We start from the raw sequence: 24132 nt of genomic DNA on the forward strand, positions 1-24132 counted from the left end.
ACCAGAGGAAAATTTCACTTACCTCCCAGCTGAGCCTGAGAATGCAATGTAAAAGATCACTGGGCTCTTCTCTATACAACAAGTAGCTCATTAAATTCAAGACCTACAAATATTCTAAGTTTCAAGAACACCTCTACAAAGTGAAAAAAATCTACTAAAATATTCCCTGTATATTCAAACTAACATCAAACCACTCACCTCTCACAGTACATTAAAATCACTTAATAGTGCCCACAGTGCTCTGCACTTCCCAGATATTTTTGAAGACATGATTGAATATGCAACCATCTCCTGTTGTAGTTTTTTTTAAAAACCCCAAATTTTCAACCTAAAGTTTCACACACTTTAAATCCACCTTCTGCAAATGACAATTTACTTTAAAACTAGTGTTTCACCTAAAAAGGAGTAAATTACTAGCAACAAAAAGGTAAGAAATGCCACTTTTATCAAAACATTTTAGCTCTGCCCTTTCTGAAATCTTTACAAGATATAAATACAGCTGCAATCTATAAGATTGCCACCTCTGGTAGTACTGTACATAGCAGAGGATAGTTACCCAATAACCAGAAAATTTGCTACAAAAATATATTATGTTTTGTAACATCTGCAGGTAAACAGCAAAAAAATGCTATTAAAAATGCAGTAAAATACAGAAAAAGCCAGTAAGCCTACCATACTCACCATAATGTTACAGTAAAGTGCTGCTTGGCTTGGTGTTTTGTCTGGTAAAGTTCTTCTTTTGAATTTTAGCTTTATTAATTCTTTAAAGTAAGATTTTTTTAAAAAACCGAATCACCCTTTCTGGGAAGAACCATTGCTAATCAGCTGTGGATAAATTCAACTAAATTCACTGTAAATGAAGAGTTAAATGCCCTAAAAACGAGCCACTTAAATACAAAGTTTGGTTCTTAAACTTGCCCTATCTATCATCAGCTCAAAAATCTAAAAATTGCAGCCAGAAAACTCCCATGATATTCCCCACCCCAGGTTGCATAATTATATTAGAAATGCATCTCTCATCTTTTACCTCAGGACCCTTTTTGCATCTCCTGTATTTCCCTCACCAGTCACCACTTGTGGGTTAAAAGGAACCAGTATTTACACGGAAAGCTGTTTTCCTAAACAAATATTGGTACAAGTTTTATTTAGTAGCTGACAATACTGTAGTGGTAGCACAAGGACTGGTTTTATGATTCTTCTGACTTCCCTACAATTTGGGATTCTTCCTTAGTCAGTATTTTGCCAAGGACTGCATCGTAGTAAGGGCTGAAGACCATTCTGTTGTAGTTGACAAGACGAATGTACTTGGCAGCAATCTCCTCCAGCTCCCTCTGAATAGGGCCTAATCCTCCAGGAATGGCAGGCAATGATTTTTGGTGACTGGATGCAAGATAATTCTCCAGAAACTTTTGAATTCGAGAATCTGGGGGGGGGAAAAAAAAATGGGTTCGGTTTGTTTTCAAAAGAGAGGGCGAATTAGAAACAGCGTAACCTCATGTAAAATGCAACAAGCCTGAAGGTGGTCAGCAAGCTGGACAGACAACATGGAAACAACGTGGAAACGACGTGGAAAGAATGGAAAGAGGAGCCCTGCACACCCCCCAGCCCCAGTTCCACAGGCAGGGAGAGCAGAGCACTCTCCAGACTCACCGATGAGCTTGCAGATGGAGTTATCCGGGCTGGCCACCGCCTGGATCTGTCCCTTCAGCACAGCCTCTCTCTCAGCTGAGAACGGGGTAAAGCCATGCTGGCAAAGGCAGCTGCTCACTTCAGCACACACCTTCTCACCCACAGTGGCCAGGGATTCCTTCAGGTTAAAGGAGCTGGAAAACAGGAGATACAGCATAGCTGTATTAGTTACTCACTGTTTTCCCACTTTTAAAAAAGAAACCATTCAATTAGAATTAATTTATCAAATGTAGTGGAAAAAGCATAACGCAGATAAAGCCAATTATAAAGATTAATACAATTATATATACATGAAAAATAAAGCTGGGATCTAAAGCAAGGAAGTAGGAGAACATTCAAGACTTCAAGCCTGAGCAATCCATACATGTAAGAGCTGACTTTCTGCCTGAGGACAGCTCTGACTAAAGCAAAACCCGTAGGTGTAATCACTAAATCTGCAGGCAGCTCACTGTGCCACACTCAGGTTTTTGGAGAGGCTGGCCCAAACTGAGCAGGGGCAGCTGCTGGCACTCTCCTGTGCCAGCCTGGCACCATGAAAAGCAGTCTCTGGAAAAAGCAGCTTGTACAAATCATGGAAGAGCAGAGCAAGAAAAGACAGCTCTGTGTAAGCTGAAGAACTGTCAGCCTGGGCTCATAGAAAGCCCTCATCACCTCCTCTGCGTTTCCTGCAGTCCCCAGCCAGAAAGAGGCATAACCTGATCATTTCCCAGGGTGACACCAGAGCTCCAGCTGTCCCTGAGAGCAGCACTGTGCCATACTCACGGAAGATGCATTCCCGTCAGCAGCACCTTGACGATGGTTTTGATTTTCTCAGTGAATCCAGGCACATCGACGAGTGCTGGGCCTGCTGCACTGAAGGTGACCAGCAGCACTGTCCCCACCAGCAGCAGCTGCTCCAGCTCCAGCTGGATCTCCAGGAAGCGTGTCTGGTCCATGAGCACCGTCTGCAAGGAGGGAGGGAGCCAGCACAGCATGGAGTCAGTTTGCAGGGCTGGGAAGGGACACTGGGATGCAGCAGCAAAGGCACAGGGAACAGCAGGCCAGCACCAGGAGCACAATGAAAAGCATTGACTCCTCTTTTCCAGCTAAGCAGGTTCCAGCACTGAAAGATAAGCACCTATTAGAGCTGCCAGATCTCCCAATCAGAGATCAATGGTTCAGTACTGTACATGTTGCAAGGCTGCAAATCAAAAGAGCTTCTGCTGTGTCCTGGGAATAGAGAAGTGGAACAAGCACAGACCAGTTTTTCTGTTTAATACCTACTTCTGGAAAAGGCCTGTTCACGTGATCCCACTTCAGGAGCTTCAGATAGGCCTGATTTTGTACAGCAGTGAAGCACAAGGCAGAAGGTCCACCAGTGGCACCATCGCTACAGTGGGGAGGCAACGTTTCATGTCCCAGCTTTGCAAGATCATCTGCTGCTTCTTGCAACCACTTTGTGACAAAGTCTAAAGAATCTGGAAGAGCAGAGGAAAAAATCTTGTTAAGAAAATTCCTTTCCAAAGTCAGGTTTTTCCACCAATAATTTCCAAACAATCCCATTAGTTATTATGACTAATGCCCATGATATCAGGTATGACATGCATTTCATTTATTGCATCAAGCAAAACGTCTAAAACAAAACCACACAGCTACAGGAAATCAGAGGTGAGATGATGCTGGGTAATCATGCCCTATGCTGTACTGAAATTAAACTGAATGTACCAAGGGCAGAACTATTGTTCTGGCAGATTTTTTTTCTAACCATAGTTTTGGGGCACAAGCTGTCATTTACCACATGAATTCTAGAACTTATAAAAATATCTGAGCTCTTTTCATGATCTACAAGCAAAGACACGGTTTACTGGGAGGTCAGAGGGGAAGAAAGAAAGGAACAAAGTCATACTTGGCTGTTTCTCAAGAAACTCCTGAAACTTCTTTCTTTCATATTCAGCAGACTGCTGCATTAATTTTGGCCTAATACTACTGACAGCGAAGTTTGCCATATCCATTTTCATTAGGTCTAATACAGAGAAAATTGCTCTAAACAAACAAACAGAAAAAGTTATTCAAGGCTGCAGATGTTTCAGAGGTGCTGTTTACAAGATTTATTACAGATTGTCTAAGGAAAGAGCAAAAACATGCATGGGAAACAGTAACAGCTTAACAACTTCAGAGCATGAGACAGAGAAAGCTGGAGCAAGCATGTACATGCATGCATGTGTCTTTTCCAAGTGGGAAACAAATCTTGCTCTCTGTAAAAAAGCCTCCATGGAATTAACTTCACTAGCTCCATAGATTTTTATCTCCCAGGATGTGCAATACTGTATATGAAAAGACATCTGGGTTTCCAAGCTTGCATGCCATGGCTGCTGGCAGCCTGGAAAGCCAGCCTCGGTGGGACGTGAATAATCAGACCCAAGAGGCAAAAAAGGAAAAACAAACAAACAAACAAACACCAAAGGAAAATATTTTAATTTCAAAGCAACCTAATTCCTGCTGGCAATATTTCTGCCAAGTCAATCTTGAACTCCTGGAAGCTTTTCAAATTAGAAAACAGCAAGGTTAATGAAGCTTCTCCCAGCTATTGAGCTGTGCCACTGAGAACATGGTGGCAAAGCAGAAGCCTGGATGCTCCCAGATGTGGAACACACACTCCCTTTGGAACTGACAGGGAATTACACAGGGAGTGGGGTAAAGAGAGCTCAAACTGGGAGGAAAGGACAAACTAGTTGGAAACCAGTAATGCTTTTCCCCTGAGCTCCCCCTTGTGCTTTTTTCACCTTCTGCTTTTGACATTCAATTCTGATACAAACTGACTATTCATCTGCTGCTTTAAAGCTTATTTGCATTTGACATTTAAGCAAATGTCCTTCAGTGACATGCAGGAGCCAGACAAATACTCCAACTCACCAGGTCAGAGATGGTCCTTGTTAATGACTCCTGGAACATCTCTCCCCTTCACACCACAGCTGTACCCTTTTCCCTATCACTCTTTTCCTTCTAGGAGCTGCAAGTTGCCCACTCCACCCCCCACCTCTAAAATTATTTAAGGGATTCTGAACATGACTGCTAAACACATTTCAGTACCTGAAAAGAGGAACAATTTCATGAATATCTTTCAGTTTCTTAATGTCTTCATCTCGAGCTGGAGCACAGAGAGTCCCCATCATCCCAATAACAAATTTGACCAACTTAGAAATGTCAAGGGCCCCATTCTCTGCCTCCTGCTTTATCAAATCCAGGTCAAGAACTTCTGTAATCTGGTTTCTCAGTCTAGTATGACCAGGCAACAAGAAAGACAGAAGACTCTGAAATTGAAAGTTTTTAACAGTGCATTAGTTCTACACATCAAAGACTATAAGGATCAAAACAGTTACTGAACCACCTCTTACAGAATTATAGAATCATAGGATGGTTTGGGTCAGGAGAGACCTTAAAGATCACCCAGTTCCAAACCCCTACCATGGGCAGGGTCACCTCCCACTAAACCATTTTGCTTAATGCCCCATCCAACTTGGCCTTGAACACTACCAGGGATTCTTATGTAAACAATTCAATCATTTAATTTATCTTTTTATTTTTTTTTTAGCCAACCACTCACCAACTCCAAATGTTTCACCTCATGCTGAGTGATACTGAAGTTACTGAGGGGTAAATCCTCTGTGACACAGATCATACTTCAGACTGTTGTGCTTGATTTTATCAGCCCAGTGTTGGAGCATCTCACTGATTCCATAACTAATACCAGTGCCATAAGATGAAGGAAGCCTGGAATTCTGGAGCTGCTATTGCTTACCTGTTATTCACCTTACATGGTTTTGCATTTGGTTTTACATTCAAATTTTTCCCCTAGGATTATACAGCTTGTATATGTTCACAGTGATACAGTAATGAAAAAGAACAAGAGGATTTTTTATGAAAAGCCAAATTCCAACCACTTCTGCCCATTCATTGCAGCTACTCAAATTCAGTCATTTCCTTTCATATCACATCATCTTACCTCCTTAATTTCTCCCAATAGCTTAATTGCATGATCATATGTCGGGGGGTCTTCCTCCAGCTGAGCTTCCAGACAATCCCAGAAAGCTTTATGCACAATATCTCTGACTTTCTTCTCTAAACTGTGAATAAACATGTTAAAAACAATGGTACTGGTCTCTGCACCACCTCACAAAGATAACCTGCAGCTCCTGAAGCACAGCATGTAATAATGTGAATATAATGTAATAATAACTATGTGATGATTAACAGAGATCTGCCATTTAAAGTTGCTCAGAAAAGCAAGAAAAGTTGGACACGGGATTTGGAATGGCTTATGTCCTAATACAGGGTTACACATGAGCAAAGGTGGCTGCAAATTAAAATCCTTCAAAGTATTTGTCACATGCTACATCTAGATAACTGGAAGAGAACAAAAATGGCAAAAAATATATTTTGCCTTCAAAAGACCAGTATTCATGTTCCTTTTAAAGGCATCACTAAGTAGAATCAATTCCACTACATAAAATTCATTAGTAAACACAACAGAAATTAAGTAACTTCCCTGACACAAAATCTTCTGTTTCATACATAAGTATTGCACCTACTCTGAGGTAAGGGCCCAGATCAGTTTGTATAAAAAAATAAATTAATTTCTAATTCAAAATACAGCTCCTGTTCACACCAGGTGTCACTTCAGCACTGACCCCAATGAGGACCAAGTTCCTTCCATGAAATATGCACCCCCTTTCCCAAATCAAGCCAGGAGGCTCTCAGCCACACCTCACTGTGAGTGAGAGAGAGGAACAGAAGATGAAACTTCCTCTGTTCTCCCCTCTCAGCAGGGCACACAATTACTGCAGACTCGCACAGAGAAGGAAAGACTTCAAACTTGAAAGGAGCAAGGACTAACCTAATAAAACACAGGAATCTCTTCCCAAAATATCCCTGAAGAAACAGACAGGAAAAGCTACAATAATCAGTTTCATCTTACTCCCACAGGCAGTGAAAGTTTCAAATCTGCTAAAAGCACTACCTACATCTGCAGCCAGGCTGGGGCACTGGAAAGGCTGCAGATGAACAAGGGGACACAACAGAAACCACAGCACTCTGGGATTTGCACCACACATGTCCAATTAATCCAAGAGGCTTTCACACACACATGTCTGGGGAAGCAGAACTGTGCAGTTCTTCTTATATTCTTTCCTAGCTCCTCCCAGGCACTGCCAGACAAGAACCAGCCAGAGCCTTCACCTGCTCTGCAGCTCTACAAACACAATTTTGTTTAGGTACCTATTTGGTACCAACCTTACCTGTCTTCTGGCAATTCAGCTGGTTTTATCTGGAAGTCTCCATTCACCACAATTTCGTGTGCCAGTGCCATGTTGGTGACTGCCTTTGCTGTCTCCATGAGCTCTTCTATTGACACAAGCCGAGAGGGACTGGCTGCAACATCAATTATACTGTCAGACAGTTCTCAGCAAAAGCCTGCAGAAAGAGTCTTTTTGGACCCTTTCCACCTTATTGACAGTACACAGGGTCAAGTGACAGTATCAGCTGAAGATTGTTCTTCCCTTCCCTTCCTGTCCCATCTGGTGGACAACACAGGTTGGAATATTTCAAAAATCCAAGGTGTGGATCCCAGTTGATATTCTGGGTTCAGTATGTCAATTGCTTCTATCAAGCTCTTTTAAAAACTATCCCCAAACAAAGCCCCCCCAATCCAAAACTTCTTTAGGATGATTTAGTAACATCTTGGCATCTTTCTCCACACTGTAGGAAGAAATAATTACAAACAGCAGCATTTTCACCATACTACTTCCACAAGTATTGTGTAGATATTGCCATTTCAGTTTTACATTTTTCAAGGAAGTGATTTCATCATTAAAGCAGTCAACAAACAATCACCATCACTGTTAAGCAGCAGCACACCAGTAGCTAATTATTCTCACTACTCCAGTGCAAATGGCACCCCTCCAAACTCTTTTTTCCCCCCCAGAGGCCATCACAGAAAAAACAGAGGACAGCAGCAGTGGCAGCACCAATGCTTAAAGAGCTCTTCCCCTGGCATGCATTTGGGACTGACTAGGATGAGCCAGCAGCCTCAAACTGGCCCTGGGCTAGTGAAAAGGTTGGTGCCCTGATGGATCCATTCCATTCTGTAGCTCATTGACTTCAGCTACAGTTCAGGCACAGGAGCAACATACTAATCCCAAAGTGAAAGAAACCAAGCAGGGTTCTTCATAGGCTGGGCTCCCTGAGAAATGTTCTGGGCAAACTATTATGACCATCTCATTTGATAATCCATGTTGATTGGATTTAAGTAATTACATAGAAAAGGTCTTTCAGAAAGTGTCAATCACTTGTCTGCCACGCAGAACCTTTCTGAGTTCATACAGTTGGGTTCCAATGTGCTTGTTTCTCATTAATATCTTTCTCCTTTCATGCAGCCCTCCTAAATCCTTACTTCCTTCTGCTTGGAGCTTAACCTTGCAGAGTGACTCTGGGAACACAGCGAGGATTGATATTCTGAGAAGAACCAGCAGACAGCAAAGTTCCCAGTGCTCTTGTCCGAGTGCCAAATGACTTCACTCCAGCAGTGGGGGTACTAGGAGCTCAGACTCTTTCACTGGCCAAAGATTGCTCCTAAATCACATCACTTCATTCTCATACCTGCTCCCTCACATGAGGGAAGGGCTCGAGATCAAACCATTTCTTTGTGGTACAGTGCAGTGCTAGACTGTGCCATGCTTTTTACTTCCACATGTTCAGAGCTTCTCTCCATACAAACATCCCATTTCCCACCAGGCAACCAGCAAGGCATAGGAATAGAAACTCCCTCAGAACATCTCCACTAAACACAGCCCTAAACCTCAAGTCATAACGAACACAATTAAAAAATAGAAAGAATACAACAAACAAAATGTTACTGCTGAGCCACTCCCTACAGAAATTTAGAACCCTGAGCACTTAGGCTTCTTTGAATTGAATCCCTGGAGCCAGAAAACTTCCCCTTGGTTTTATCTACAGATTTGCCAGAAATATTGGCTCCCATATTGCATCCAGACCTTCATGTCAAAAGCAGAATGCCAAAGAAAAATATGCCTTAAGAAAAATAAGCAGTCCTGCTTACATGGAAGTAGTATTAGGATTAAATATACAACTTTCCATCTATCTTGTGAGGGGGCTGACAAGATTTGTCAATTTATATTTGTTAATAACAGCTTTTTCTGCCCTGCAGTAGGAACAGGGGCTGCAGCAATGCAGAAGGTTCAGCTGATAAGGCAAACAGCAGAGACAGTTGAGCTGGAACACACTGGGGTTGTGTTTATCCATTCCAAGAGCACAAACACACCAGGATATTTAGGATATACGTGGCTCAGAGCAACGTGGTCATTGTGTACAATTAAGAAAATGTACACACTGTGTGTACAATTAGGGAAATAAAAAGAAAACGGGGAGAGAAGTATTACAGTTTCAAGGCATATCATCAAGAGTCACACTGCAATTAACTGCAAGACAAACTTGCACAGAATGCTATAAAACACTAGGATTGCCTCCAACAACAATTACAGAATTTACCATCTTTTTACTGTATTTCATAAAGCAGTTTTGCTTACACTTTGGTGTATCATCTCTGTGTGACCCTGGAACACTCTGTCGTATTCTTTTTCGGACAGACTGATCCGAGTTGTCCAAGTTCTCGTCCTGATCATCCTCCAAACCACTCAACTTTTCTTCACTTGAATTTAGCTTGTCAGGATTCTGAGACATTTTCAGGTGGTTCTTTACAAAAAGAAAAAATATGAAAAAGGGAATGAATAAGCATTTTCTGACATGGCTGAGTGGGTAAACATCACCAGGAATCCTCCTGATTAAGAAAAAAAAATAAATTAAGAATTAAAGAATAATTTAGAATAATTCTTATGAGGAGTTGTATGATGTCATCCCCATAACGGCAGGGGACTTGGACTCAGTGACTCACTTCCCATCTTCCACAAAATGGGATGCTTTCAACACAGCTACCATTTATTTAATCTGCAGTCCTAGTCAGTTCTTAAAAATCTCAAACTGTTCCCTTGCCACAACGAGAGAGACGAGAGAAAAAGATATTGTTTTCTTTCCTAGCACTGCTTTTAGGAGAAAGATGAAAAACACCTTCAGAACAATATTACAAAAGTGTTTTACAAAAGATTATGAGACAACATTTCCTTACTACACAGCAATAAATCTTCCTGAACATAACATATTCCTGAACTATGGCCTGCCCCAACTGCTCACAACTTAAAAACTTCCCTCTGAGCCATCCAAAAGCAATAAGAAGCAGCAAAAGAACTAGAGAGAAATTAATATAAAATTATATTCCCATGTTTTCATTATTCAAGGATCCTGATTTATGCATAAAACATCACAGTTGTTTGGGGTTTTTTTAAGACAGTAAAGAACAGTTAGAGTAATTAAAATCCTGCTTTATTAGACATGACATATTAAAGGATATTTATATCACATTGCAGATACCTGCAGTGTACCCAAAGTTACATTGAAACAATTACCAGTAGAAAACCAAGTTTCACTGTTCCTTATCTTCACTATTTCATTCTCAGATTTCCCTATAAAGAATGTAATTTCTGCATCCACCATTGAAAACGACCATGCAGGAAGCTGCTGCTCAGGCTTTAATTTTACAGAAATCTCTTTGAGAGCATATGATGTCTCTAAATTAGAATAACTTAAGATGTTCTGTGAAGTGGGAGTCCAGAAGAGTGTGCTTTCAAAATAAAAAGAAGCTCCTGGAAAAACAAAAACTTCCTCTTTCCCCTAGTATCCCACCATCCCCACATTCACATTCTGAAATAAACCAAGTTCTCAGCAAGAGAGACACTCTCTTCTCACAGCTACTGAGAGAAAATACATCATCAATAACTGCACTGAAGAGGATGCAGCAGAAGCAAGCAACAGTGTAGAAATATAAAATGCATCACTGGGATTTATTTTCGTACAACAGCTGTAATAACTAACCCTGCTCCACCAGTGCTGGAATTGATTGCACAGTGTGATTCCTCAGGACAGCTGGAAAGCTCAGGGCATGTAAGGAAGAGTTCTGCTCTACAGCAATGACTCAGGATCATCATCTTGCTCGATGCATGAGAGACAACAGCATGCAACACTTGCCCACAGCACTGTGTCATTTCTATTTTAGAAGTGAAAACAGCATGAAAAGCTTGGGATAAATGACACAGGAGAGCACCCTCGGCACACAGGCATCAGCACAGGTACTGTTAGACTCACTCCAGCTCTAGATGAAGGATGAGGAGCTCTGTTAATAAAGGGGCTGTTCACAGAGAAGAGCATAGCAACCATTGCAATGTAAAATATAAAATATAAAATAGGATGGTTAAAGAGAGAGAGAGAGAGAAACCTGTTGTTGAATTTGGCTAGGATAAAAGCATTATCATACAGGCTTCCACATTCATTCCAGACTAGATGGTCTCTCTTCCACAAAGCATCCTCCTGAAGTCAAATCTCAGCCATAAAGATGACTCAACCAAGCCGCACTTAAGTCTTTAATGCACACAACACTTCCTAGTACCTTGCAATCTCTCACTGCACTTTATCCTCACTACCCTGAGAAAAGCAGAGAACTGTAATAAACCTTACTTACAGAGGGGAAACAGAGGTTTGAGTTCAGCTGCTTGAGGACTCACAGAAGATAAATGACAGGGACAAGAGCATCAGTCTAATGATTCCTACCCCCAGCTTTGCCCAGCAGGCCATCATTCCTACCACACAGTCTACACCCTAAAGTGTTGCCTTCCATAAAATGGCAGCTCAAGAGCTACAGCCTCAAACCCAGCCCAAGCTTCATTTTCATTACCATTTGCTTTAGAAAAATCCTATTTCAGCTATGGAGGGGCAGGTATTAGAACTCCCGGGCCATTTTACCAAATGACTGTTCAGCAGATGAGGTAAACAGGCACACTTGTTGGTTTAGTTGTTTAGTTTGCAATAGTCTGCTCTTTTCTGATGGATTACTGCTATTATTGGTAGAACACATCTAGAACATACCCTCTTTCCACCGGGTAAATAAGCTTGACAATACCTCTTCCAGAAGGATGATCATTATCCCTCCTTTCACAAAGGCAATTCTGACTCTTAATAGAGCAAAGTCTACTTCTTGGCACTTTCCTTGCGTTTATTTTTAATGAAAACAGAAATGCGAGAAAATTAAAATTTAAACACAACATTTTTCCCCATCTTCTTTTCATTACAGGTCCTCGAATCACGTGAGGAGCACTGAACAAACTTCGCTGTGCTTCCCTGGAGGACACAAAAGGCTGGAGCAGCTGCTCCTGGATCCCACTGTATGAGACAGCAGCCGGCAGCTCCTCTGACCTGCGGCCCCAGCACTCCGGGCTGCCTTTCCTCAGCTCTTCCCTCTGCTCACCTGCCCCAGCACAACCTGCTTTCCCTTGTAAGCCGCTAGCAGGCAAGCCGCAGCCTGTACCCCGTCTCTCTTCCAAATTAAAAGGGGAATTCCGCTGTGAAATTCCGCTGTTTCCCCTCCGCTCCTGTCCTGCGTGAGGCCCTCCCAGGTCCATCACTACCGGGAGGGAGCTCACAGGGCACCGTCCCCATCCCCACCGGCCCGGGCAGCGCCGCCGCTCCGGCCACGCTTTCCCTTCGCAAGGCCCGGGAGCTCCGGGCTTCATCGGTGGGCTAAGGGGAGAAACGAGCCCGGGGGGCTGTGGGTCGCTGGGCCGAACGGGAGGATGCGGTGCTGAGCCCGCCCGGCGGCCCCGGCGCAGCGCTGCCCGCCCGGGCCCGGAGCCGCCCGCTCGGCGCTGCTGGGCCCGGGCCCTGCCCGCCGCCCCCGGCCCCGCCGCCGCCCTCCGCCCCGGGCCGCCCCCGGCCGGGCTGCCCCGCCTTACCGCCCTCGGAGCAGCCGCCGCGGCCGCCGGCTCGGACGGGCCCGGCCCCTCCTGCGGCCGCGGAGCGGGGCTGGGCCGGCGCCGCAGCCCCAGCGCAGGGCGGGCCGCGGCGGCTCCGGGGCGGGGCTCGGGCCCTGCCGCCCCCGCCGGCACCGGGCCCGGCCCGCGGCACCGCGGGAGAGGCACCGCAGGCCCGGCTCGCGGGGCACGGGCGGCTCCGGGGCAGCGCACCCGGCCCGCTGCAGCCGAGCGAGGAGCAGGGCCCGACTCCAACCGGAGCCCCTCGCAGCCCCCGCCCGGACCTCGATGGACAGAGCGGGGTCAGCCCCATCACACAACGCTGATTCAGATTAACCCCCCAGGAAGCGGGGAGCGCAGTCCCGGATTGTCCTTGCCGTCCTTAGGCACCTTGTACAGGTCACGGTGTGACCGCCAGCTGCTCCAAGGGGGAGCGTGAGGTGCTCTGAGAAGAGCTGGATCGCCCTGAAGAGAGGAAGGAGCGGGCTGACCCTGCCTTGGGCCACCCTCGGCTGCTCCTCCGTGGCCCGGACACAAACTCGGCACCGGAGCCAGCCCAGTGTGGCACAGGGCAGGGGATCTGTGACCCGGGACTCTCACTGCAGCAGGCGAGAGCCACAGGCAGCAGCTCATTTCCAGGATAGGAACCTCATCCCATTAACCGTGGTGGTACAGCAGGCAGGAGGTAGAAAAGGGAAAATACTTCTGCTGAAGAGCAAACCAATCCAACACCACCACTACCTTAGGATTTCCATCCCCACATTTTAAAGTATGAGCTAAGCTAATTTTTATGAGGAAGTGCATTTACAATAAAAAGCTTTCAGTTAAAACTAACAACTATGACTACTATAAAGGCTTATAGTTCCCTGCTAGCTTTCAGGAACTGATTATTTTTAGAAGTCCTTTCTAATTAACTAGAAGAAGCTTTTTACATTTTTGTCTTTCATCCCCCTTCAGGACACAGTAAAACATTGTCCTGCTCCACACACCAAGTCCCTCAGCTCCATTTCAGACAAACACTCTGGCCCCTGGCAGCAGACACCAGAAATCAGGAGAGTCTGACCTAGGATTGTGTTTTTTAAGAACAGCTCACCAGCTGTGACTGTAACACACTTCGTTGTCATAATTAAATTAGCTTTTGTTCCTAAATAAAAGAACAGAGCTCAACACTTTAAATGGAACAAAAGGTGTTGTTTGTTTTTTTTTTTTCCCAATAAATAAAGTTTTGGTGGTGTCAGTCCAAAGGTAACTCCACAAGAGTCAAAATTAGATGTCTGATCATGTTACATACATATATATATGTATGGAAGCTAGCTTTGGAGCAAGCTGCAGGCCCCATAGCCTGCCAGGCCTGCCTGAGAAGCTAGCCTGGGAAATTCATAGGAGGATTTCAAAACAATCCTCAGAGACAGAAAACAACTGCCAGGTGCTGTTGTCTGTCCTGTTGTTTTCCTTGCAGGAGAAGGTCGGGGGCTGGTGAACGCCACTGACCAATGATGGTAATGTAGCACTTTACTAACCAATAAGAGTTTCCTTTCTGTACTTTCCACGAACTAGTCTATATAGCATGACTGAAGCAATAAACTAGAGATTCTCTCCTGTTCTGACTCCCTTGAGAGTCCTGTCATTCTTTCCTGCCGTTCCCAATTAGAACGACATGTATATATATATATATATATATATATGATTGTCTGTGTTGCAGATCTTGGTATTTCCACTGTAGACCACACATGGATAAGAAATGCCACAAGAAAAGCCAAAGGCCCTTCATTTGCTCCAGCACTTTTCTGATTACAGCTGGTGCCATCAGTAAGTTACAGACAGAGCAAAACACTGCAGGGATGAAGATAAGCAGCCACAATCAGTACATCCTGTGGCAATCAAAGCCAGACTGGCTTCACCACCCCAGGAGAGCCAATTCCTCAATATGGTGCCATTTGAGCTTAAAACAGCACAGTAATTTGTCACACACATAAGTTAGTGAGCTGGCAAGTCTGCAGAAAAGCTGTGCAATATCAAGCAGAACATGTTTTTCAGCTCTCTCTAGCACACAGCAAGTCAAAAGATCAATCCTATGTGATGGTCACAAAATCCAAGGCAAATTAGGAAAAAAAAAAAAAAAGCATAAAATTCAGTGCTGGGGCAAAAGGTGGCAGAGAGATTTCATTCATGGTGTCTTCCATCTCTGTGATTTTGATATAGAATAGAGGGAGTCAACAGACTTGGCTTTTGGGGAGGAAAAGTATTATTTTGTTTAAAAGGTCCTATAGCACTTAAGAATGAGAAAAGCTAAACTATAAATACACATTAAACTCAGGTACTGTTGGTAATAATTGCATAAATTCCATCCATTTCCACAAAATAATTTTATTAGGCAGATACATGAATATAAAAGATTTACAAATATATTAGTGTTTTCACTGCTGGGGTATACAATGTAATCAATATTTAAAGTCTCACACACACATATTAGTAACTCTGTCTCCAAAATACTGCATAAAAATACTCGGATTACTACTATGAAACTGACCTAGCAGCCTTTTTCTCTCTTTGTCAGAGAGCTTTGAATCTTCATCAATAGCTTTCAATAGAGATAACAGCTCATCTTTTGTGGTTTTCTCCGTGTTGGATCGATATTCTCTTTCATCAAGTTTTTGGCAAAAGGTATAACCTGAAAGGAAACATGAGACATTCAGAGGATTATCACCACACTCCACCCACCCCGGAGATTCTACAGAGCCACCCTTCTTTAGATCAAATCAGTCCCTGTTACAGCAAACTTTTTTTGCACCACATTTTGGGGCATGACACGATTACAAAGCTCAGAGGGAAGCGTTACCTGTTATCTTGCTGGGATCCTGGCCTTTCTGCAGAGCCAGCAGTTTATTGCTGACCATTTTGTGCAGTGCCCCTGGGATCTGGAACAGAAATAGGGGACAGCACAACAGCAACTTAGAGAAGGCAGCTCTCCATGAGCATACCAGATAAACAAAACCTGGCCCTTTTCTAAAAGCTCTTACCTTTAACACATCTCTCTGGTTGTCCACAAGGAACAAGATCAGGAGATCAGTTTTCCCTCTGGATAAGTTTTTGTTGTTGATAATAGCTTTAGAGAACGTCCTTTTCACAACCATCCTGTTGTCACTCTAAAGAATAAAGAGAAAGAATGACAAGAAGAGGAGAGTTAGTCTCCCCCATTAAGAAGTCCTGAGACACTGCTTTTCCTGCAGTCACAAATTCAAACTACAAAGGCATTTTCTGACCAGTGCCTGGGACCTCTGGATTTCAGAAAGTGTAAAACAGCTGTTAAGAATGCAGATTTACCTCCTTCTGTAGCTTGAGCTCAGAATGATGTGCTGCAACAGCCATGAAGTACAGCAGCCTCCTGAACTCCTCCCTGACTTGGCTGTCTAGGAGCTTCAAATAGAGCTGAACAGCTTCTAGAGATTGCTCCATCTTCCCATTCACTGGGGAGAGAGGAAGGTATTTATTGCCATATTCATTTAAATTAATGTCACCATGAAACACCTAGGTTAGCCACTGAAGAGACACCCATCCACCCATCTCTCTAAACAGAACCAGCCAAACACAGCCATTCATTCTCACAAAAACTTCTCCCAGGCTGAGGAGAGCTGCTTGCAGACACTGACAACATCCCCCACACAGGCATTCAGCCTGGCATTAAAGCTCCCTTGTAATTAAGTTCAATTACAGTTCAAACATCTTAAAGGGGATGTGAAATACTGAAAAAGGGAAATGGTTCTATTAAAAAAAAAAAGAATGACTTCTGCTTGTGGTAATAAAAATATCAGAAAAACTGAGGAATATGGGCTAATTTGATGAATTGATTACAAATTACTTTGTAAACCTTTGCTAAGTTTTAATTTGCCTTACTAGGCAGAATAGCCATTTTAGATTTGTGAATTGTTTAAATGAAGTAAGTTGTACTAATATCCTTTATCATGCAGAGAGGAAGAATGGGATACAAATGCAAAGTATTCCAGTTAACATGAAGCAAGAAGAATAATCAAGGCAGAGAACTTATGAAAAATAAGGAGATCCAGGATAAAATGTTGAGAACTAAAACATCAAAAGCTTTCTAAAACACTGTCCAAACAAAATTTAAGAAACATTTCAGTGTAAAAAAGTAAAAGTTGTCAATGGGGTACCAAGCACTCATACAGATTTCAGTTTAGCTCTTACAGCCTAAATATTTACTATTAGGCTATATTTATATTTCATTTCCCATGGATATCTGACTTCCATGGATACCAGCAAGTACCAAATTATAGCACTGTGGTTCCACAGCCATTCTACACAGACCTGAACAAAGATTACAGAACTGCATAAAGTAAGAACCAGAATGTCAAACAACAGTCTTTCTGACTGAAATTAGAAATTAAAAAAAAAAACAACCCAAACATACATAAAACCCCCAAACAAACAAAGAAATAAAAACCAACAAAAAAAAAAAAATCACTTATAGAAGTCAGTTTTTCATCTTGGCTCCTGAGGTAAATACTCAGTTTCTTAGTACATGTCTCACATAAGCATTGGAACACAGCTCTGTTTTACTCACCTAATAGTTCTGCAATTCCTAAATGAATTTCAGATGCGTGGCTTAAGAGTGGCTCCTTTTTTTGGCTGTAGTATCTACCAATGTTTTCAAACAGCAGCAGTTTCCAGGTATCTGCTTTGTCTGGCTGATCAGGCAGGTTCCTGCTGATATCCACCACCATATGATCGGGAAGATATTCCAAACAGTCAATTGCTGCTGAGAGCCATTCATCTGTCCTGGAAGAGAGAGGGGTTTGAGTTTGCAGCTTTAATTGTGGATCTGATTTATTTGTGGATTTAATTTTCAGAGCTGGCTGCAAGGCTTTCCACAGAAAGCAGGTAAACTGGTTCCTTCATCACAGGGAAAACTGCGTGTGGAGGCACTTAAACCCATTAGAAACTCACACACAAGACACTCCACCTGACACACTCGGGTAGATCACAGTCATGAGCCTCTTTGTTATGTATTTAATCAAGATGAAAAATTAGTAACCCACAAGTAAACAGTCACAAGCAGTAAAACCCAAAGTCAATCATGTCCTCTACTGTTAGATAAGGACACAATTATCGCTGGATAAACAGAAACATGAACCTTGATCTGATTCAGACTGGTACAAGTCTTTCAGAGCATGTTTTTAACTCTATGCACAGTTTCAAGCTCAGCATTCTTTTAATACAGTAGGGGGAACTAAACTATTTCTTCACAAGTGATGTCTCTAGGAAAAATTCATGATGATTATAAAACCTCTATTCTTCCCTCAATGCAGCAAAGAATTTCCCCTCTGAATACCATCAACTACTGTCACTGCATTCAAAAACCATCCCAGTGTTCAGCAGACATTCTCACTAAACAATTGTTATTTAACAGTTATTCCAGCCAAGTCCAACAGGGAAAAAAGTGTCTGCTCACCTCCTTTCTGCCAGATTGAGACTGCCACATTTCTACCCAAAGACCAACTGTGCTCCACATTCCCCTGAAAGCAGCAAGTCCTTCAGAGCTGCAGTGATTACTTACTGTGAGTCACTGAAAGCCTTGAGGATCTCTCTGTCCAGGTAGTTACTTGTGATGACATATCCAGCTGCCTTCCTGGGCTCTGGGAGCTGAGGTCTGATCTCCTGCTGCTCAAGCAGAGACTCCAGGAGGGGGAGGTCCACCAGCTGCAGCAGGCGAGCAATTGTTTGTTCTTGCCACACTTCATTAATAACTGGGAAGGGTGGGTACAAAAAGCACACAGAGACTCAGCATGGGCAAAAACCGATCACAAGGAAGATAACTCCCCTTCCTCCCATCAGGCCTAACCCAACAGATTGATTTCACCAAAATAGATTTGCAGTAGCAAAGCAGGAGGCTCTTATCAGCTTGAAGTGGCTTTTATCACCACAAAAGGCAAGAACTACCCGCTTGTTTAGTTAACTACAAGTGTGGGAGAACTGCTTTTCGGATAAGTCTGAAGTGCCTTACACTCTTTGTACTCTAATTTACAAACAATCTTTGTTCTAGATAAGGGATGGGGGAAAAAAAAGTGCAACAGTGACACTCTCCTTATCACAGCTTCCTTGAATATTTCCGTATGATGAAACCACATTTTCTAGGATGCCTTAGCACTTTTAACTCAAGGAAACATGAGATCATAATATGGTCTGAAAGACAAGCCATGAATTGTCAAGAATAGTTTCACACAATACCGAAGGAGTGCTGGAAGTGCAGATACACAATTCCCTTCTGGCTCACAGCAGACTGTTTGCCCTGACTAAAACAAGCACACAAGTAATGCAGGTAACTGAATATTATGAATATTTCTAACTCAAATCAAGCTCTGTACATTAGGTATTCTTCTCCACTAAAGTCAACGCTGATTTATTTCCAGCAAGAGATAATGCCTCTTGTCTGATGAAATAAAAAGGCAAAAGGCAAGCCTGCAACAAATATAATTTGATTTTTCATGACCTGGTGTTCAAAATACTGCAAGTATCAGTTTGGTTCCCTCTCCAACCTGTGGGGCACAAGTCCTCCCAGTCCTACAGATGTAGCTTCCTCCTGCCACAGACAAATGACATTATTTGGCTTACCTCGACGGGACAAGCTATCAGAGATGTTTACTTGAGGGCTGCTTGCAGGTTTTAGACTTAGGTTTTCCCAAAGATCCTCCAAGTTTTCTGGCTTGAATGGAGTAGAGTGGAACAATGTGCTCTTCTCATATCTGAGATTAAAAACAGGTTTTATACATATATATAAACATATATATGAATAACCAAACATAATGGAACATAAAGATATGGGTAACTGTCCCAAGATCAAAAATGTTCTCCTATATAGATATTTACATAATTTTCCCCCTCGTCTCTCCTGCCTGACACTTCCTCTGTCCAAATCACCCAGGAAAATGTATGGCACCTTCAAAAACTATTTGCATGTAACAGAACCACTCCAGCCACAAAATTACTGCTCCTCCAAGCATAGCTGTATGATTTAAATTCCCACAGCTTCCTTGTTTTAGAGCACTGCAAAATCTTTTTGATGTCCACTATCTTTGGCATGGATGTGACAAGCTACATGTATCGATAGCTCTGTTCCTTTCACTAAATGAAGAAATGTAACCCATGGATCTGTGCCCTGCCCAGAAGAAAAACACCTTCATTCTACACTAATAAAACAGGAATAATCCTGTTTATTGACTGTTTGTTCAATATATTCTAAGTCTTATTTTAACAGCTCTTGTGATGAAAATATTTTTAAATACCACATATAATTAAAGTGGTTCTAATTTCTTATGAATTCTCTTTTTAAGTAAGGACTTGGGACAGTTTGCTTTAGGACAAGAGCTGATGGGAGAGAGGGGAGAAGCAGGACAAAGGAAATATTTTTAATCTCTGTTCCTCTGCTTTTTTCATCAGGGTTGATGAACTCAAGTTCACATTTGCTACTCACCTGAACGTGTCAATCCAATAAGGCATTTCCATTTTGGATCAACACCATTTACAATTTTCAAAAGTGCACATTGCTAAACCTACTGCATTAAATACATGCACGTAGTTTCTTGTGAGAATATATCAGAGTGGGTGAAGAGATGAACACTTCACTAAAACCGTTTAAGGGAAGTTACTTGGCAAAGTGGCATCTACACGTTCTGCTTTGTGTGGGTTTAGTTTGTACCAGGGTCTTCTCTGCCCGCTCCTAAAGGGACCAGGGAAACAAAACCTCACCATTGCACTTCCCTCTGGCTCTAGGATGGAGTGCAATAGCAGAACAGCAGAACAACCTGCTACCCTGCCTGGGAACAAGTCAGACATGCAAAAAGAAACAGCTGAAAAAGAGATAAATTGGAAGCATAGTGAAGCAAAGATGATGAAAGGAGAAAATAATTTTCCCTTAGAAGTTGCATGGGTTACTGGTTTATGCCAGAGCTAGACAAGCAGTGACTAAAGATTGCCCTGTTTGATGCACCTGAATTCCAGTTGGTTGTATCGATTTAGATCAGTATGTAAATGCACTTAATTTCTACTCTCTCCCCTCCCTTCCCCAAGGCAATGTGATAACAGAGAAAACAAGTAACCGTGTAGGCTGAGTGATTTACTCTCTTCAAATTGCTCTTTCCTACCTGTCTTCCACCCACAAACATCTATGCAGTGTCTATTTTTACCCTGTAAATGTACAAGCTTTCTTTTCTCTCCCCTAGAATATTTCTTCTCTTCACCTCCGTGTACTAACCTCTGTGGGGTACACTGCTGGTAATCTTTCTCAAGCTCTGGCTGGTTGGAGGCATTTGTGAATCTGTAGAGGCTGCTGCTGCTGTCTTCAAACACGGAGCGTTTGTCTTTCCCAAAGACCCTGGTTGAGACAGCCTCGAACACTTTGCAATCCATCAGCGCTTGGCACACGCGCACCACCTTAGCCCGGGAAATATCCACATCCCCAAAATACTTGTTCTGCAGAAGGTGGGCAAAGACAACATCCACTGCATCCGAGCCGATGAAACAGTCATGGTAACACTTGAGGTTCTGGCGGCGCTTTTTCACTTCCACTTGAGTTTGAAGAGCGCTGATAATGCTGCTCCAGACGAGCGTCGCTCCGAACGGCTTCTGCGCCAAGCTAAAGCCTGAGAACGCAGACAAAGACTGAATTCATGCTGCAGGCACAGAGAACAGCCCCCTTTCTGGCTTCTAGCTTTCATGAACCTCGTAAGGATTTAAAAATCTTTGAGACTTCCACTTTGGCATTAACACTTTGCTACTTCCTCAGCAAGTCTGTCTGCGCTTTGTCACTCTCTTTGGTGGCTCCTCTCGCTGCACCAGCCTAAAGCTTTGCAACCAGGAGTTCCTGTTTTTTCAGCCTCTCACCTTGGCACTGTCCTGTGTGTGTCCCTCGGTCACCTTTTGGTTATCCTTGCAGAACCACTGCCAAGCACCCTGCTCCCATAACCACAAACCAGCCCTACACACTCGTAACACCCCGGTTCCTCCACCAGCACTGACAGAGCAACACAGCTGGGCAGGGAAGAGGGAAGCAGGGGTGAAGAGACACATCAGAACCCTGCTTGCTACAGGAATGTGCATACACACCAGCTACCTGACCACCACCAAGAGTCCACGAATTCTCTTGAGATGCTCACTCCACATTTATCCCACCAGACAACCCTTCACCACCTCGGCTCCAGCGGAGATCTCAGCTCTGTGCACCCAACGCCACTTCCCTTCCCCAGTGAAACCACTGGACTATTACTCATTTACCAGTCTGATTAGAACAAAATGCCAGCAGCCAACAGTTTGACCTGAGGCTGCACTCAGCCTCCACAAGGACTTAAAAACAACACCAAGTTTATGGGTGGCACCTAACTGGGGAGAGCTGCAGCCAGCGGAGAGGCTAGAATTAAAACATGTTTTTTAGTCAGACGAATAATTTACCAAGAGTGAAAGCAGGGGAAGAAGAGAGAAATCAAAAGCTGAAGGACAAAATATGGAAGGAGGAGCTGGCAGCAATCCTACAGAAAGCCAGCTGGGATTGTGACAGACCTCAAACCAAATGAATTAACAGTGTGATGCAGTGTTTGAAAAAAACAACAACATGCACCTCCTTCTGGAACATATTACCATGAGCATTTTCCAGAGATGCAGGAGGTGTTTTTCTCTGCTCTGTTTAGTCTGAAGTGGCTTTAGTCAGAGAGTTGTATTCCAATTTGGGGAACCAGTTTTCAGCTGATCCCCAGCTGCAAGAAAACCCACAAACTGTCAAATAAGCAAGGGGAAAAGGAAAGGTACAGGGGCAGTAAAGACTGGAAAGAGGGAGAGAAAGCAAGGAACACAATACCATTTGAACATGCCAGCACTTCAGAAAGACAGCAACAGTTATCCTTCTGAAAATATTCAGTCCAGGGGAAAAAACAAAACAAGAAGAAAAGTGCAGCTTTTTAATATACAGCATTGAACCAGCCAAGGTAGAAATCTCCCAGAACCTCCAGTTTCCAAAGCTTTTAAAGTACAAGACAGACAAGGTACACAACTGCTGATACTTTAACCTGATGACACCTTCAGGAAGGCAGAACAAACACAACCAACACAGAATTTGTTTCTAGCCCTACATTCCAATAGCCAGCTATGCTCTTTGGGAGAAAAGAACCCCCAAACCCGACACCACCAAACATGCAACAAGGCTGGTTTCTATCGCTAGAATAAATACCAACACGTACAATGTGTTTAATGCTGCTCACGGCTTTATCACCGCTTCCTTACACACACAGAGCCTTCGGATCTCTTCTAAAGGAAGCGGGATTAAGCGTGGCATTAAGACAACAAATTTCCACAGAGTTAAGGTGGTCAAGGTAGGGGAGGAAAAAGGAAAAGGCAAAACCCAGCGAGCGCTTTTTTACAGCTTAGGCTGCGCTACCGAGGCACCTGCTCCTGACCCGCGCTGGGGACACGGAGCTGCCCGAGCCTCGCTGGGGCAGCTGGGCAGGGGCACCGCACCGGGCTGGGCAGGGCAGATCCCGGCAGACCAGCGGGTCCCGAAGCTGCCGCTGGCGGATCCGGGACGGGGCTCCCGGGCGGAAGCGGCTCCCGGAGCGCGGCCAATTTTCGAACCTCCCGGAGCCGCGAAAGGCGCCGAGCGCAGCTGCGGCCGCCGGGGACCCGCATCCCACAGCGGGCAGAGCCATCCCGGGCCGCGGGCAGAGCCGTCCCGGGCTGCGGGCAGAGCCGTCCCGGGCTGCGGGCAGAGCCGTCCCGGGCTGCGGGCAGAGCCGTCCCGGGCTGCGGGCAGAGCCGTCCCGGGCTGCCGGCAGAGCCGTCCCGGGCTGCCGGCAGAGCCGTCCCGGGCTGCCGGCAGAGCCGTCCCGGGCTGCCGGCAGAGCCGTCCCGGGCTGCGGGCAGAGCCGTCCCGGGCTGCGGGCAGAGCCGTCCCGGGCTGCGGGCAGAGCCGTCCCGGGCTGCGGGCAGAGCCGTCCCGGGCTGCGGGCAGCCCCCTCCTCCCTCTCCCGTTCCCCATCCCGTTCCCCAGCCGTACCCGGGGGCCTGGCGGCGGGGCTGCAGACCGCACTGAGGCTCAGAGCCGCCGCCTTCTCCCGCACCGTGGCCATGGTGAGCGCTCCGTCCCGCTTCTGCCGCTCCCGGCGCGGCCGCGGCTCTCGGAGCCCCCGGGGCGGAGCCGCCCCGCCCTGGGCGGGCCCGGGCAGAGCGGGCACGGAGCGCCCGGCACCGCCCCGGCTGCTGCCGGCCAGCCCGGAATGATCCCCAGCGAGGGAAGGCAGCTCTGGAGAGCGGCCAGGCTAATGGCCCTGCCGAGGTCACCCCGGGCAGGCGGCGCAGGAACGCGTTCGGCTGGGTTTGGAATGTCTGTGCCAGGGCGCTGCCACCTTCAGTGTACAAAAGCTCTTCCTCATATCGAGGTGGAACTTGTGGTGATTTAGTTCATGGCCAGTGCTCCTTATCCTGTCTCTGGGCACCACCAACAGGAGTCTGGCACCATCCCCTGTCTTTGAGATATTTT

At 44.6% G+C, this 24132-nt stretch overlaps 2 protein-coding genes across 5 annotated transcripts; both read right to left on the reverse strand.

The window, feature by feature from the left end:
- Positions 1-1113: 1113 nt before the first annotated feature.
- On the reverse strand, positions 1114-12703 carry TCP11L1 (t-complex 11 like 1). 4 transcript variants are annotated; one of them, XM_058829959.1, is made up of 10 exons: positions 12579-12703; positions 9270-9435; positions 6963-7095; positions 5672-5792; positions 4759-4979; positions 3575-3711; positions 2953-3146; positions 2452-2633; positions 1651-1823; positions 1114-1423 (listed from the first exon to the last, which is right to left on the reverse strand). In XM_058829959.1, exons 2-10 carry the CDS (start codon positions 9421-9423, stop codon positions 1188-1190), a joined length of 1551 nt encoding a protein of 516 aa, XP_058685942.1. In that variant the 5' UTR covers positions 9424-9435; positions 12579-12703; the 3' UTR covers positions 1114-1187. The 4 variants fall into 4 exon arrangements, with proteins under 4 accessions (XP_058685942.1, XP_058685953.1, XP_058685934.1 ...); XM_058829970.1 differs by lacking the exon at positions 12579-12703 and adding an exon at positions 11308-11552; XM_058829951.1 differs by lacking the exon at positions 12579-12703 and adding an exon at positions 10669-10771.
- A 2244-nt stretch (positions 12704-14947) lies between these two features.
- On the reverse strand, positions 14948-23809 carry DEPDC7 (DEP domain containing 7). The gene is made up of 9 exons (XM_058829554.1): positions 23650-23809; positions 20863-21250; positions 19224-19354; positions 18169-18358; positions 17176-17390; positions 15921-16063; positions 15617-15742; positions 15436-15514; positions 14948-15267 (listed from the first exon to the last, which is right to left on the reverse strand). The coding sequence occupies exons 1-9, from the start codon at positions 23720-23722 to the stop codon at positions 15053-15055; spliced, it is 1560 nt and encodes a 519-aa protein (XP_058685537.1). The 5' UTR covers positions 23723-23809; the 3' UTR covers positions 14948-15052.
- Positions 23810-24132: the final 323 nt, after the last annotated feature.

This window comes from Poecile atricapillus, chromosome 1 (assembly GCF_030490865.1).
Source record: "Poecile atricapillus isolate bPoeAtr1 chromosome 1, bPoeAtr1.hap1, whole genome shotgun sequence".
In the NCBI taxonomy this organism is placed as follows: domain Eukaryota; kingdom Metazoa; phylum Chordata; class Aves; order Passeriformes; family Paridae; genus Poecile; species Poecile atricapillus.

What these genes read in the sequence shown, in the direction of transcription:
- TCP11L1 (XM_058829959.1), bottom strand. Translation starts at nt 9,423, where the DNA reads ATGTCTCAGAATCCTGACAAGCTAAATTCAAGTGAAGAAAAGTTGAGT. An exon ending in GCTGAATTGCCAGAAGACAG is followed by an intron (nt 5,793 to 6,962) that starts GTAAGGTTGGTA and finishes GTTTATTCACAG; the next exon opens with TTTAGAGAAGAAAGTCAGAG. An exon ending in GAAATTGTTCCTCTTTTCAG is followed by an intron (nt 3,712 to 4,758) that starts GTACTGAAATGT and finishes TTGTTTGTTTAG; the next exon opens with AGCAATTTTCTCTGTATTAG.
- DEPDC7 (XM_058829554.1), bottom strand. Translation starts at nt 23,722, where the DNA reads ATGGCCACGGTGCGGGAGAAGGCGGCGGCTCTGAGCCTCAGTGCGGTC. An exon ending in ACCAGAGAGATGTGTTAAAG is followed by an intron (nt 15,515 to 15,616) that starts GTAAGAGCTTTT and finishes TTTCTGTTCCAG; the next exon opens with ATCCCAGGGGCACTGCACAA. An exon ending in GGATCCCAGCAAGATAACAG is followed by an intron (nt 15,268 to 15,435) that starts GTAACGCTTCCC and finishes GTTTCCTTTCAG; the next exon opens with GTTATACCTTTTGCCAAAAA.